This window comes from Gracilinanus agilis, chromosome 3 (genome assembly GCF_016433145.1).
Source record: "Gracilinanus agilis isolate LMUSP501 chromosome 3, AgileGrace, whole genome shotgun sequence".
Lineage (NCBI taxonomy): Eukaryota > Metazoa > Chordata > Mammalia > Didelphimorphia > Didelphidae > Gracilinanus > Gracilinanus agilis.
This window is the reverse complement of record NC_058132.1, coordinates 266836538-266852720: the sequence shown is the minus strand read 5'-3', so window position 1 is coordinate 266852720 and position 16183 is coordinate 266836538. Positions and strand designations below refer to the sequence as shown.

Below are 16183 nucleotides of genomic sequence, written 5' to 3'. Positions count from 1 at the left end.
CCTTTTTGACTAAACTTATTATTGAAATCTATATATCACACTGGTCTGTTGCTACTTGACCTTTAGAGCAATCTACAGTTGCACCAAAAGGTTTTTTAAGTACTCTAGTAATTCAATGATAATGAATTTTTCTACATTTCCTCTTTATGGTTATTTTTATTGGGGCATTCTGTTATGATATATTGTCTGCATACATTGGCCTTGCTCTGCCACTTACATTGTGAGGAAGTCACCTCATCTCTATAGGTCTTGGTTTCCTTATCTGTAAGATGAAGGGGTTTTGCAAATATACAATCCTACATCCTAGTGGGAGAATCAACATGAAATGGGAACCTATTTAATCTAGAGGAAGAGAGTAATGTTGAGAATGATTCCAAGGTTGCAAATTTGGTTTAATGAAAGAATAGTGATGAGATATATGAGCAAGAAATGTTCAAAATAAATGCAAGCTACCTATATCCATATGAAAGAATGTTCCAAATCATTAGTAATATAAGAAATGCAAATGAAAATGACTGAGCTTTCATCTCACATACAACAGATTGGCAAAGATGACAAAGAATGAAAAGAGCAAATGTTAGAGAAGTTACAGGAGGAGAGGTACCTTAATGAACTGTTGGCAAACTCTAAATTAGTCTAACTCCTGGAAAACAATTTGGAACTATAAATAAAACGTCAATAAACTGTTTGTGCTCTTTGATCAAGCAATACTAATAACAGGCATATAGTTCCAAAAAGTCAAGACAGATGGAAAGTACTTATAAGTACAAAAATATTTAAAGCAAGACTTTTTGTGGTAGCAAATGACTGAAAAGAAATTGGGGAATGTTTGAACAAATTGTGGTATAAAATATAATGGAATAATACTACAACAGAAGATAAATAAGAATTCAGAGAAACTTGGTAATATTTTCATGAACTAATAATAATTTAATCAGCAGAACTAGGAGAACAATTTATGCAAAGACCACAATAATTTGAAAGAACAAAACTTTGAAGACTTCAGAACTCTTAAAAAATAGAGATCAATCATAATTTCAGAAAACTAAAATAAGTATAGAATAAGATATGTATCTTTTTTCTAATTTTTTCATCATGAACAAAGAAGGTTACCTGAATATATGTAAGTGGATATTAACATGTAAATTGAAATCTCTAAGTATAAGAGCAAGGTTTGGTGAAAGGAAGATTGTGAACCAAGTATTAAACTCATTGGGGAAAAAAGGGTATTTAATAGGGGCAGAAGAAAATAAGCAAAATGGGTAAGTTGATATATCTAAATGAAATGAATCTCAAAAAAGGCTGATAAGAAATTGCTTGCTGAACAATGGTTGATAGTGGTAGGAGGAGAATTTCCAAGTAAGAGTGAAGCGCTGAAATATAGTCCTCTTTCTGACTAGGGTGCTGGGAAAAGAAAGGATGAAGAGGGTCAGGAATAAAGGTATATCCCATATTGGAGAGAGTAGTAAGGGATACAATATTATTTGGGAGAAGTCGGATTTTGTGGATTCCAAAGGAGATGGAAAGAAAACAAGAGGAACAGATCCAACATGAAGGGAATCTACTGACAACAGAACCAAGGTTTCAGAAGATAACTAGTCAATAAAAATGTATTAAATTCCTACCATATGTTAGGTTTTATGTTAAGTATTAGGGATACAAAGAAAAGCAAAAGACAGTCTCTACAAACAACTATATAAGCTATAAAAAAGGATAAATTGGAAATAAGCAACAGAGGGAAGGCAATAGAATTAAGGGGATTGGGAAAGGCTTCCAATAAAAAATGAGATTTTTGCTGGGATACAAAGATAGCTAGGATAGACAAGAGATGAAAATGGAGAAGGAAAGCATTCCAGGCAATGGAATATATAGAGAGAAAATGTTTAGAGTCAGGAGACAGAGTATCTTGTTCAAGAAATAGCAAAGAGGCTAGTGTCACTGGGTTAGAGAGTGTGTAGGGGTGAAGGTGGGAGATGTTATGAAGGGTTCTGAATACCAAACAATGAATTTTATATTTGTTCCTAATAGTGACAAGGTGCCACTGGAGTATTTTGTGTGTGTGTGTGTGTGTACATACATGTGCACACATACACCAGGGGCAGAAGTGGAGAGGAAGACATGGTCAGATCTGTGCTTTAGGAAGATCATTTTTATAGATGAGTCGGGGATAGACTGGAGTGGGGAGAAACTTTTAGCAAGCAAACCAACAGGAGACTATTGCAATAGTCCATGTATGTGGTGATGAGAACCTGTGCCAAGGCTGTAGTAGTGGTAGAAAAGGAAGTAAGGAGGTATATTTGAAAGATGTTGCAAGGATAAAATCAATAGGCCCCAGCACAAGATTGAAGATCAGGGCTGAGAAAGTGAGGAGTGAAGGATATCTATGTAGTGAGGCTGGATGACTGGGAGAATGTTGTTGCCTTCCACAGAAATAAGAAAGTTAGGAAGAGGGAAATGGCTGGTGGGAGTAGAGGGGAGATGATGAGTTTGGTTTTAGATATGTTGAGTTTAAGATGTCTACAAACATTCAGTTTAAGATGTCTTATAGGCAGTTGGAGAAGTGAGTCTGGAGCTTGCGAGTCTTTAGACTGAGCAGAGTTTAGAGCCCAGAAAGAACTAAAGGGTGAAGAGATTATAGATCAGTGTAGATAAAAAAAAGAAGGTTTGGGTTGCAAGGCAGAGAGGGCAGTGGAATGATAACAAAGAAGCAGTACATTTGTGAGCAATGGCAATGTATGTTGAAGTCTCTGAGTAGAGGAAGGAATATTCCAACATCACCACCTTAACCTGTGAATCAGAAGGAATGAGAGTACAGTCAGTGCTAGAAAGGGTGGCTGATAACTTGCTCCCTCAGAGCCAGAAGATCGAAGGAGAGGGAAAGAAAATGATTTAACATATAAATTATCTGTTTATGGAGTATTCCAGACACATAATTGAAGGCATGAGTAACTTTGAAGTAAGACACTGGAAGCTGTGGAACAGGTGGATTGAGGTAAATGGAAATAAGGGATCAGATCAAAATGAATGACCGTTTAGGTACAGAATCATTCAGGAAGAAGAGAATATGAACAAGGAGGGGTTTGTTTATCACTGAAGAATGAGTTCAAGTAGATTTTTATTGTCCATAGTGGTTTGGCCTCAGACTGAGTTCTCTCAGGGTCTTAAACTATTTGGTAGAAGGAACAAAAGAAAAGGTAGGATATAGTGGGACAAGCATACAGAAAGTTGGGATAACATGGATGACTACAGGCTCTATTAAAGACCTAGATTGCAACATGTTTAAACTATTATGGAAGCTTTGATAAGTTTTCTTAATTCCAATCTCTTCCTCCTCTAATCTAGCTTTCATAGCATATGAAGAAGATATTTACCTTGTGCATTAATCTGGTAAAAAGAAACAAACAAACCTACAGAAGCTCTATTTCACTTCCCAAAGTTCAAATTCCTTTTCCAAGCCTTCAAAGCACAGTACAGCCTATTACCATCCTATTTTTTCCCCTAACTTCTATGCACTTTAAGTTCCAATCCAACTGGGTCCCACTAAAATGCTGTTTTCTTGCCATTCTGCTATTATACTAGAATGTCCTCCTTCCCTCATTTACCTATTGTATTTTTGCCTATTACCTTTAAAGCCCAATTCAAAACTAAGTGAAGCTTTCAATCAACAAATATTTATAAAGTATCCACTATATGCCATGAACTGTGCTAGGTGCTAGGGATATACAGATAAGAAACAGACCAAGACAGTCCTGCCCTCAGGAAACTTAGCTCATATTTGGAGAGATAACAAATACATATGTTAGCATATAGAAAATACAAGGAAAATAAATACATAAATATAGGATATCTGAGACACAAAATCTTTGATCTTCTCATTAAAAATCTTTCCCTTCAAAATTTACATAGTATTTTGCTTGGCAACTCTCTATTGAAGTTATCATTTAATATATGTTGAGTTATATGTCATCCTCTCAATTACATTGTAACTTTCATAAAGGCAAGAACAATGTCTTATCTAAATTTTTTTTGCCTCACTCAAGGCCTACAACAGTTTTCTTTGATGTAATGATCTTACTTGGTAAAAAAATATGTCAAAACAGTTTTATGTATCCTGGTCACTGTTTTAAAAAAAGACCAATAAAAATAGTCATCATAATTATTTACACATGATTCTAGACGTATACATACCCGATAAATCTGAAAGTGTAGTAACCCAAAGTTTGATCTGGCAGTCTTGACCACACGATGCCATTCGGAAAAACTGGAGGCCATGTACATCACCTGATAAAATTAAATATTTTAAATGAATCAAATTATTGAAATGGATTGAGACTTCAAGAAAAAAGATTTTTTTCATACTAAGATATGATAATATCCTATTCAAGCATTTTTCCTTAGCAGTGTTCACCTAACTTCTTCTTCTAACATAAGAAAAAAATGATTTTATGAAGTATATTATTGTTATACATCTTTTTGAGGCTCCAAAAATAATCAGTTACATTTTTTCAAGGGCATAGTGCCAGGACTTGCCTACAAGTGATAGAAGAATTTGTGAATTTGCACTTGTATGATATGGAAGAAGAGACATTAGATATAGGTTCAAGTCTGACAGTGAGAAGAAAAGAGAAAGTAAACTGAACTTGAATAGGGCAGATGGGTATTTTTTGGAAAGGGAGGTGCAAGGAGGGAGGAATGATTGAATAAAGAGATAAGATTACTTGTTGGAATAACATCCTATTGGAAATAGGAAAGAATGTGATCAATAGTATAGATAAAAGAGTTGGCCTTAACAAGGAATAGGAGGATACATCTCTTGTAATAAGAAGGTAAAAGGATGAGGATGTTGAGAAATTTTAATGAATAACCATGTTGAAAGAACTGGCATGTCAGCTGCACTCAATCATTTTAATAAAGTAAGAGGATAAGACATCATATAGAGATATGTGGTTATGTTCAAGGATTTATTTTAAAAGAGTAGAGTTTTAGACAATCACCATGGGGAAAGATATAATGAATTAAAAGAGTGTATAGAGGAGACTACACAATATATCACAAAGATTACATATTGCAACCAAATAGAATTTATGCCAGGAATGCAGGGATGGTTTAATGTTAGGAAAACTATCAACATAATTGATTGTATTAATAACAAAATAATTCTAAAACCATATGATTATATCAATAGATGTGGGAAAAGCTTTTGACAGAATCCAACACTCATTCCTATTAAAAACACGGAAAACAGGCATAAATGGATTTTTTCTTAAAATGATACAAAGCATCTACCTAAAACCATCAGCAAATAAAAATAATGGGGAGAAGCCAGAAGTCTTCCTAATAAGATCTGGAGTGAAACAAGGATGCCCATTAACACCAATATTATTTAACATAGTATGAGAAATGCTAACAAAAGCAATAAGAAGAAAAAGAAATTGAAGCAATCAAAATGGGCAAAAAGTTAATAAAACTATCTCTGTTTGCAAATGACAAGATAGTATATGTAAAAAAAACCCTAGAGATTCAACAAAAAATCAGTTGAAACTTCAATATTTTTAACAAAGTACCAGGATATAAAATAAACCCGCATAAATCATCAGCATTTTTATATACTACTAAAAAAGTCCTGTAAGTAGAAATAAAAAGAGATACTACATTGAAAATAGCCACAGATAGAATAAAATACCTGGGAGCATATTTGCCAAAACAAACCCATGAACTACATGAACATAATTATAAAACACTCTTTACACAAATAAAGTCAGATCTAAATGACTGGAGAAATATTAAATGTTCATGGATTTGCAGAGCCAATATAACTAAAATGACATGATATCTAAACTAATCTATTTTTTCAATGCAATCCCAATTAAATTACCAAAATGTTATTTGAGTTAGAAAAATAATAACAAAGCTCATTTGGAAGAACAAAAGAGCAAGAACATCAAAAAAGTAACAAAAAAAAGTAAAGGAAGTCTAGCAGCATCAGATTAAATTGTATTATAAAGAAGTAATTATCAAAACTATCTGATACTGGTTAAGAAATAGAAAGGTAAATCAGTGGAACAGGACAGATATACAACAAACATAGTAAAAGATTATGGTAACCTTGTTTTTGACAAAATATATATCCAGGTTGTTAGGATAAAAAATCATTGTTTAGTAAAAATTCTTGGGACAACTTGAAAGCAGCTTGGCAGAAATTAGGTATAGATAATACCTTACACCACTTACTAAAATAAGATCAAAATGGATACATTATCTAGACATAAAAGGAGTTATCAAAAGTAAATTAGAAGAACAGTGAACATATTACCTATCAGATTTATAAATGGAAAAGGAATTTGTGAGTCAACAAGAGATGAAGAGCATTGTGAGACATAAAATGGATAATTATGAATACATTAAACTGAAAAAGTTTTGTATAAATAAAACAAATTTGCCAAGATTAAAAGGAAAGCAAAAAATTAAGAAAAAATTTAATAGACAAACTCAAATAAAGGTCTCATATTTAAAATGTATAGGGAATTTTGCCAATTTGTAAGAATAAAAGCCACTTCCCAACTGATAAATGAGCAAAAGATATAGACAATTTTCAGAAAAAGAAATCAAAACCATATATAGGTAGACAAAAAAATGTTCTAAGTTACTATTGATTAGACAAATGCAAACGAAAACAATTGAGATATCATCTCACACTCATCAGATTGGCTAAAATGACAAGGGGGCAGGATGACAAATGTGGGAGGGGATATGGAAAAATGGAGACACTCATTCACTGTTGGTGGAACTATGAACTGATCCAACCATTCTGGAGAGCAATTTGGAATTACATGCAGACAGTTAAAAAAGGAAAGGGCAAAGAATCCTCACTGTAACTAATAATAATAACAACAAAAGGAAGAGTATATAGAAGGGAAGAATTGTTGAATAGTAATGATGGCTAAGCTGAGATTCCACACCATAAATGTGTAATGAATAAAAGTCAGTTCAATTTTATTATTATATACCAAGGATGAAGATTTTAAAGTTGGAAACATAAAATGGTTAAGAGGGAAATAAATTCTAAGGTTGTAGCTAGTGGAATACTAATGTAGAAGACCATGAAGTCATCAGAGCTTGGAGACAATGGAACCAAGAATGAGAGAGATGGACTAAAGGAGAAGCAGAATGGGCAAAACAGGCATTCTTTTTTAAAATATTATCTTCATTTTTTTAAACCTTTACCTTCTCTCTTAGAATCAATACTGATATGAAAAGATAGGATTTTAAAAAAGAGAATTAAATTACTATTAAATAGAAGAAGTATTGGAAATAGTGGTTCCAGGGCTTAAGAATGAAAGTTTCAAGGAGTTCAAATGAATGGGCAAATTCAGTTGGAGTGGGCCTGTGAAAGTCAGGCTATGAAAATTGGGATGGGAATCTAAGTAAAGGTTGTATGGGAATAGAAAATAGAGGAAATGAACTGGAAAACCACTGAGGTGGAAATTAGACTGGATTATCATGCTCCATCCATAGAATTAAACAATTCTACCCAAAGTTCAAAATGGAATATTGGTGCTCTGGAATGTGCCTATTTGATATAACACGAAATAAATCAATTGATTGAAGTTTCATTCTGCAAATACTGTGTTTTCTTGAAACATTGTATTAGTCTAATAATTTTATCTAACAGATGTGTCCTGGAAAACTGGCATTGGAAGTGAATAATCTTATTATTAATTAATTAATTAATTAATGTCCATTTTCTATGGCTTTCATTAAAATTTAAGAAATATGTTCCTAACTAAAAAAAAAGGTTTTGGCCCCAAAATACAATACATTCACATGTAAGAAATTTTTAAATTAAAGTGATATTAAGGCTAAATTTTAATTTTACTTAATTAGATTAACTTCATTAATTTACAAAGCAGTCTAAAATAAACTAGCAAATGCACAATCTGCATGGTCTTCGAATACTCACAAATATTATAGCTATTCACTCAATTCATTACCATTTCACTGGAGGTTCTTCTAACATCATGGGACTTGAAATGCCACCATTCTTACTTTTCGTAAAGAAACAAACAAAAAAGCACAGATTGATTTTCTCTCAGAAATAGGGAATGCAAGCATTATTGATTCATACCAAGCTATTTTTTCCTTTAAAGAAAGGCCAGGAACCCAATATCTGTTTATTGACTAACTGATAACAAAAAGATTTTTAGGAACTAGCATATCTCTCTTGAATTCTAGATCATCTCCAGTTGCCTATATGACATTTCTACCCTGACAACCCATTAATATCTTAAATATACCATGCCCAAAACCAAGCTTGTCTTCCTCTCAACATTGCTCCTCCTTCTGATACCCCTGTCAACTAACCAACATTTGTTAAATACCTTCTATGTGGCAGGTGCCAGGAAAACAAAGGCAAAAGTAAAACAATCTATGCCCTCAAGGAGTTTAAATTCTATTAAGGGGAAAGTATACCATGTGCATAGGGGGTAGCCAGGTGGCTTATGACTTATCAGCTTTGTGACCCCCATGCAAGTCCCTTAACCTGTTTGCCTTAGTTTCCTCATCTGTAAAATGAGCTGGAGAAGGAAATGGCACAAGTATTATCTATACCAAAAAAAATAACCAAGTCAGAGACTACTAAAATGACTGAACAAAATATGATATGCACACAAGTACCCAACATACATACACAAATACAAAGAGTATATGTAATATATATATGTATATATATAATGTGATTTGTGCTCAGTTTCTGCCTGATGTTCAGCCTCCAGTAGGAGTATAAAGAGGATGAGTAGTCAAGGTAGTGGAGGGTTCTGGCTGCTCCTTCCATCCTGTTGTACACATCTCTTGCTTAATCTCTCCAGCCTCCTGTAGGACTATAAAGAGGAGAGGCAGGGGATCTTCTACCTGGATGCAGACCTTCCATTATGTTGTATGTACCTCCTTCCTAATCTCCTCTAGCTTCCTTTGAGATTATGAAGTGGAGAGGTGGTCACTTTCCTTTGAACCTATGTAACTCCTGCCTTGTCTCCAACATCTGTGGGAAGAGAAGAAGTACTATTCTATTTTACCAGTTTCCTGTTGCTAAGGTGTGAGAAAGGGTACCATTCCTAGTCCAGTCTCTTATGTTGGGGAAGGAGAGTACTGGCATTCCTTTTGCTCTAAGTTATTGCCCCCTTGCCTGAAGGTGGGTGATACTACTACTAACTTTGAAATTTTCTACATTTTTCATTTAACAATTAACAAACCTCCATGTGGCCATATCCTTTACATCCCAGTGATTCTGAATTATGTTATCCTCCAAATCCCATTTCCCATTACTCAATTCCTTATTTTCATTCCTCTCGGCCAATCACTCCAAAGTCCCAATCAAACACTACACATATTCCTTCCACTGGGCCCTCTGGAATACCTACTCCACTAGCAACAGACTTGCTTTCATCATGTATCTTTTCCTTTCCCATTCCTTATGTATTCTGGCTCTGAGATTTGGCTCCCTCCCAATACATGGTCTTTCTAGCTACCCTATCCAGTATGGGATGTACTTTGATTCATTCCTTTCAACTCACTGGTCAAGGTGAGGATTTAAATACTCCTTTGCTCCCCATTACCACTTCCAGGTTTTCCCCTTAACACTGTCATCCAGTGTTCTCCCCTTAACACTATCACTCAGTAACCTCTCCTGTGAGGCCCATATAATTCATCTTGTTTCTCCTTTGTAAACATGAACAATCTGACCTTTTACTTACTTTAAGGAGGAAAAGAGAGGAGATTTTTATACCATTTTATAAGTAGAGCATAGGGATGGAACAGGAGGTCTGAGATATTATAAAATGCTGACATCCCCAGTAACTTAAACTATATTCTTAATTTTTAAGATATGTTAGATATATTAATCACAATTTGGCAGATGAATTCTCAGAAAAATACTTTAGGACAAAGCTTAGAAGCTGTTCATGAGATACATATGTAGTAGTTGTATTATTCAAAATATATAAAAAGAAAGAGAGTAGAAGTTAACAGCCAAATAATACTATCTTTGAAATATTTTTCATTTATAACTGCAATAGTTATACTCCCAAGATTCTATTTTGATATCAGCTACTTTGGCAACTTATTTAATAAGATGAAGTCTATGTTCAGCTTTTTACAAATCTGGAATTCAACAAGTATTTGGAGGCATCTAGATGTCCTACATTAGGTGCTACAGCTATGAGGGAAAGCAAAGTAAAGAAAATGGTCCCTGCCCTCAAAGAACTTAAAATCTTGAAGAGGCAGAGTAACATATACATAAAGTTTAAGAAAATTTGAGATAGTGTATGTGTAAATTCTCATGAGTGGTATAGATGACTACTACACAGAATTCAGGGAAAAGTCAATGTACCAGAGGTATTAGGTAATAGAAAAAGCAAAAATCTTCATTTGCTCACTATGTGAAATGTAAACACCACAACCCAGTATTCAAGGCCATGATTAACTTTCCTACATGTCATTTTTTTCTACTTAGTGGCTCCTTTCCTCTGAGCAATCTAATCTGATTAATGACCCTTACTGGCCCAAAAAAAGATTTAGCAATTCTTACCCACAGGTTCTTGCATATATCAATATTCTCAACAACTCCATATTTTCTCTTTCAAGAACCTGGCATAAAATCAACTCCTTTAGGAAGATTTTCAAGATTAACTTCAAACTAGTACAGATTAATTTTTTATATTCCATATTACTTCAGTGACTATATGTCATAATATGTATATATAATATCAATTCTGCATGTTATATTATACTTCTTCATGACTGTTTTGAAACTGTTTGCAATTCATTCATGTATATAGTTTATCTTTTCCCTACTTGTTTGTAAGTTCCTGTAATGCAGGAATCCATACCTTTTAGTGCTGTTCTATTACTTAGCCCTCCAGGATTACTGGTGTTTTACACCAAAAAGATATCTTATACAATTAGTAATTAACTAAGTAACTAGATCTCCATGTAAGGTATTTTGTACCTTTTACTACAAAGTTCATATATGATTTTACCACTTGTGTCCAATACATATCAAAGTTATGATTCTTTTAGATCTTCTTATATGACATTTTAACGAATTTCCTGTTTTAGTACCTTCCAAACCCTCACTTTTACTGGTTCTCCCTGGGCATTGCTGATACTGGTACAACGTGGCAAATGCATCATCTTTCATTTTATATGAGTTGTGTGAAGAATTACTATATTACTACTGAATAAAAAAACTAAAAATATTTTGATTCCAGTTACATTATGACCAAACCACTTGCTAGTTTAAACACTGGTAAAATGTGGTCCCCTCCCTATCAAAAAAATAGTGTAGTAAGACCTAGTTTTATATGACCAATACATTCTAAGATCTGAAAATTGCGCATAATAGCTAAGCTCATTATTTAATAAGTATTTCTTATATGAACGTACCTAGACACTTTATGACTTTTCTTAGTCTTGTCAGAGATACCAGCATCACTATTCTTATACTTAGAACCCATAATTAATAACTAAATAGCTTTAATGAAACAAAGAGGAAACAATACTCTGACAGAGTCAAGTGAGAACTTGGGACACAGACTGATACTAGAGCTGAGGTTTGGAATAAGCAATGTAATGAGTAAAACTTCTCAGACTGAGAATGAGCCTAATTGAGCAAACTGCCATAAAACTTTATGCCACTTCAGAAAATGGTATGGATTTAGTGTGCAATTAAAATTTGTTTATTTTATGTATCTTCCAGTCTTTTTTTTTAATTGTCAGTTATATATACCTGAATTTGCATGTTTTGAGTTCATGTAAAACAAGATCCTACTGTATCTGGGAAGCACTGGATTTTGAATTAGTCAAAAGATATATACCTCAGGTTCTCATAAGTTGATAAATTTAAATTATTTTAAGCTTTCTTCTTAATGAATTGTGTAAAACATCCTCTACTCTTTGGTGACCCATCATGACCCAAGTCCTTGAAAACTATACCAGTGGATCATAAGACTCTCAGGTCCTATAAGGTGAATGAGAAAGGCTTCAAGCCTGGGCCCAACAGTGTTTTACCTGTGTATCTGAATACCAGCCTAAGTTCAGAGAGGCTTGACACCATTATATTGATAACCAACTGACCTTTTTTTTGTTATAGCCAAAAGTGTAGCTTTGGCCACAAAGACCAAAGTATAGAGGGGTTGAGATTTGTACCGGTAAAGAGAATACTGTTATAATCACAGGGTTAAAATAAGTAATTAAAATATACACCTCTCCTTGCTATCCACTGGACTGAAACTTTCATTTGTGAAATTTAAGGAAAGTTGAGCCTCAATTTACTTGTAAAAATAAATAAATCATATTTCCCAAATTTGTACTCATCAAATCTTTGACTTAAACAAAGGATAATGTCATAAACTATTTAAGTATGCTAAAATTATCAGACCTTTGGGATAAGGGTTAATTTATTACAGCTCCATCTGAAAAAGAGATGGCACATTGCTATTACATTATTACTTCAGAAGTAATCAGTGCATTCATAGTTCTCTATTTAAAATGACCCATCTTGCTAGCTCTGTCAAATAAAGTAAGGTAAAGTCTACTTCCACTGCAAAGTTTGTGTACAGTCATGTGGAATATGCAACAATTGGTGACAAGAAGTATTTTACTTTATTGGAATCTGGAATGAAATATCAGAGATCTGATACTGAATTAGTTAACTGTTTTAAGGAAAACAAATCAAAGCAACCCCCTTCATTGATCAATTTTCCCAAAATTTATGTTTTCCAAAGTCAAACATGAATGTACTTGTAATTCATGTATATATTATATTCAGACCAGACCAATAGTTAGTCAATAAGCCTTGTTATAAATGACAGTGCTCTAAATTTACGATGTCAAAGTTGGTGTACTTTTCTCTAACCCAAATCTTTTTTACTAATTTTACTTTCTCATATACCTGCACCTACTACTTAACTTGATAGAAACCCTCAGTGGTGCCTCAAAATCATTTAACTAGGATAAGCCCTGTCATGACAACACTTAATTCCACTCCTAGACTTTATTTTTAGGTACTCCAACACTACCTTCAATTAGATGCAGAGATATGGTATAAAGGAAAGAAGGCTAGCCTTAGAGTCAATCATATGTGGTAAGTTCTGCTTCTGATATATTCTTGCTATGTAACACAAACCTCTCTTGGCCTCAGAAAACTCTCTAAGAATTTTAAATTGAAGGCAAACTGGATCTGTGCACCAAAGAAAGGAGTTTCTACATTAGGGTTTCCCAACACTGCTTAAATAAGTCTAAATATACACACACACAAACACTTCTCTGGCCCCCTGACCTTCATCCATGCCAATCTCTAGTTCTGAGTCACTCTCACTGTATTTTCTGTTTTTATTCCCAGATTGCAGAGTATTGCTTTAAAAAGAAAAACCATACTTATTTGGAGTACAACAAAATCAAGAGCCCTTATGTTGATCATCGATCATTTTAATTACTTTTTTATTCCACAGTAAAAAATAATTCCTTGTAAAAGAAAGTTTTTTAAAAAAAATCTCTACTTGATTCACAAAGAAATTTAATGCCACAAACTAATTTTCCTATATTATAAACATTTTTCATCAAAGCTGTAACTTTTTTTTTTGCTTCTTGATCTTAAGAAAAGTCAACCAGTGGGACTATTCTAAATCTTAGAAATAAATCCCCAAAACTATTTACCAATCTCCCACTCTCAGATAAATGAACTCATCTACTTTGCTAAAATTGAGGCCAAACAACATACAATGCTCTCTTATACTCCTTTCTCCAATTCATTATTTTTTTCTCCATATCTATCTTTTTCCCTTTTCTTGTCTGAGAAAGAAAGGTATCTTCTTTCTCTAAGGTTGTCTCCATTTGTGAGCAATCAAGTTCTTACTCCTTTCAATTATCTGCTCCTTCTTTAGAAGGTCCAATCTCTCCCTCCTCACAAGTTTTTCCATTTTTGCTTCAAACATAGTTATTTCTAGGGGCAGCTAATACAGTGATAGAGCACCCAGCCTGGAGTCAGAAAATCTAAAGAGTTCAAATCCAGCTTCCCTTAGTAGCTATGTGACCTGGAATGAGTCACTTGACAAGTCAAACAACTGAAATGACTGAACAACAACATACACAGTTATTCCTTTACCCTGGGAATCTTCATTTGACCCTATTGTCTCTTCTAGCTGCCAAATTTCCTGAATACATTTTCCACAACTGTTTCCAATTCCTCACTCTACATTTCCCCCTGACTCCCAATGTGATGTTGAGGTAAATGCTTCTTCATACCACAATGATCACAAAGTCACCAAAACTAGTGACCTATTCCTAGTCCTGACCAGCATCTATTATTGATCATACCTTTCTGTTCAGTGTCCATAGCACTCTCCTGTCCTAGTTCTTGTTTTTCATTTCTTTCCCCTTGAGTGCATTCAAGAATTACCCTTCAATTTCTCTTTTTCCAAATTCTAGCCCTAGAAAACAAATTTATCTGCTTTCATAGTTTTAATTATCCACTATATGTCACTTTCAAATTTTCCTTTTCACTTCCTCTATTTTTTTGAACTGTTATTCTCTGTCACTGCATGAGCCTTTTAATGTGAATGTTCCACCACCATAATCATAATAATAGTTACTACTTATATATTACTGGAAAGACTGCAAAAAGCTATAGATATATTATCTAAAGATATCCTAAATGTCACAGTATCCCTATGAGATAGCATATATAGAAACTTGGGCTTAGAGATGTTAAATGGTTTGTGGTCACACAAATAGTATCAAAGGCAGGATTCATTCGAAATCAGAGCTTTATGCTTTTTTAAGTCCAACACTATGCTATAAGAATGCACAGAAGTAATTATATTAAAAAAAATTTGAAAATCTCTCATAAATCAACAATTTTCTTGCCCACTGCTACCATTCTCTGAGTCAAACTACATATATATTGAAAACATCTCTGTACAATACTACTGTGTTTATAAAACTCTAAATGGCTTTTCATTGCCTATATTATAAAATCCAAACTAGTCCCTTCTACTTGGATTTCAAGGACCTCTGTTCAAGGACCTTCCCATAATTCAACCTTATATTTTTCAAGTAACATAAACTTAAGGATTCTCATAAACCAGAGTACATAAACCAAGTCAGACTCTTTGTTCCCCAAACACTATATTCATTTGTGTTTCCATGCTTTTCTTCATATCCAGAATGGTTTCTTCCATAATCTTTCCACTGCAAATATCAGAGTAGTCAATTATAAATATTTATTTGTATTTCTTAAAAAAATAAATTCCTTTTATCAAAAATAAAATTAAATGTTGAAATATGAAGTATTGTTTTTTATGTTATCCTATTGTTGGCAATAGAACATAATATTTTTACATGTAATTGATTTAAATGCAATTGATTATCTATTATGGTAATGGAGGGTTTTGAAATATGATTAGTTAAATAAAATTAAATTAAATAAAAAATTAAAAATAAATTAAATTTGTATATAAATGGATTAGTCTAAGCATTTATAATACTTGAAGCAAAATAATAAGATCATATTGGGAAAATTTTATTAAGGTATAAGACTTAGAAAGTTGAGTGTTTTTCCCACATACTCTCTCAGTTAAGCTCTTCCTAGATCTCTTATTCTATGCTATTACTGGATGATAAAACTTTTCATAATACTAATACAATGCAAGAAATGCAAAGCACATTCTGAAAGAGGTAGAAACTAAGTGTTTTAATTTCATAATTATACAGGGGAGTTGAAAGCAAGATTTGTCAGGGATAATCCAGCTGTAATATGGATAATCCCCCTTGAAGATAATCACAAATTGACCGTAAGAAGGTATAATGGGTTAGTCTAGATACTTTACGCCTTTTATCTATGGGTTTTGAAGAAAATGTAGGTTTGCCTTTGTAACTGATTCTGATTAAATAAATTTTAAGCAAGATGTGATTTAAAAACACCTATGAGGGGGCAGTTGGGTAGCTCAGTGGATTGAGAGCCAGGCCTAGAGATGGGAGGTCCTAGGTTCAAATCTGGCCTCAGACACTTCCCAGCTGTGTGACCCTGGGCAAGTCACTTGACCCCCATTGCCTACCCTTACCACTCTTCTGCCTTGGAGCTAATATATACAGTATTGACTTCAAGATGGAAGGTAAGGGTTTTAAAATT

At 33.6% G+C, this 16183-nt stretch overlaps 1 protein-coding gene across 4 annotated transcripts in view; it reads right to left on the bottom strand.

Annotated features, from left to right (window-relative positions):
* WDSUB1 (WD repeat, sterile alpha motif and U-box domain containing 1) overlaps positions 1 to 16183 on the bottom strand; it is an 80258-nt gene that overhangs the window by 51178 nt on the left and 12897 nt on the right. For 3 of the 4 annotated variants that reach the window (XM_044669848.1, XM_044669849.1, XM_044669850.1), the window contains exon 3: positions 4189 to 4281. The exons of the other annotated variant lie outside the window; for it this stretch is intronic. In XM_044669848.1, the coding sequence (XP_044525783.1) occupies positions 4189 to 4281 (93 nt within the window). The remainder of the gene's footprint in view (positions 1 to 4188; positions 4282 to 16183) is intronic. 4 annotated transcript variants of the gene reach the window in all.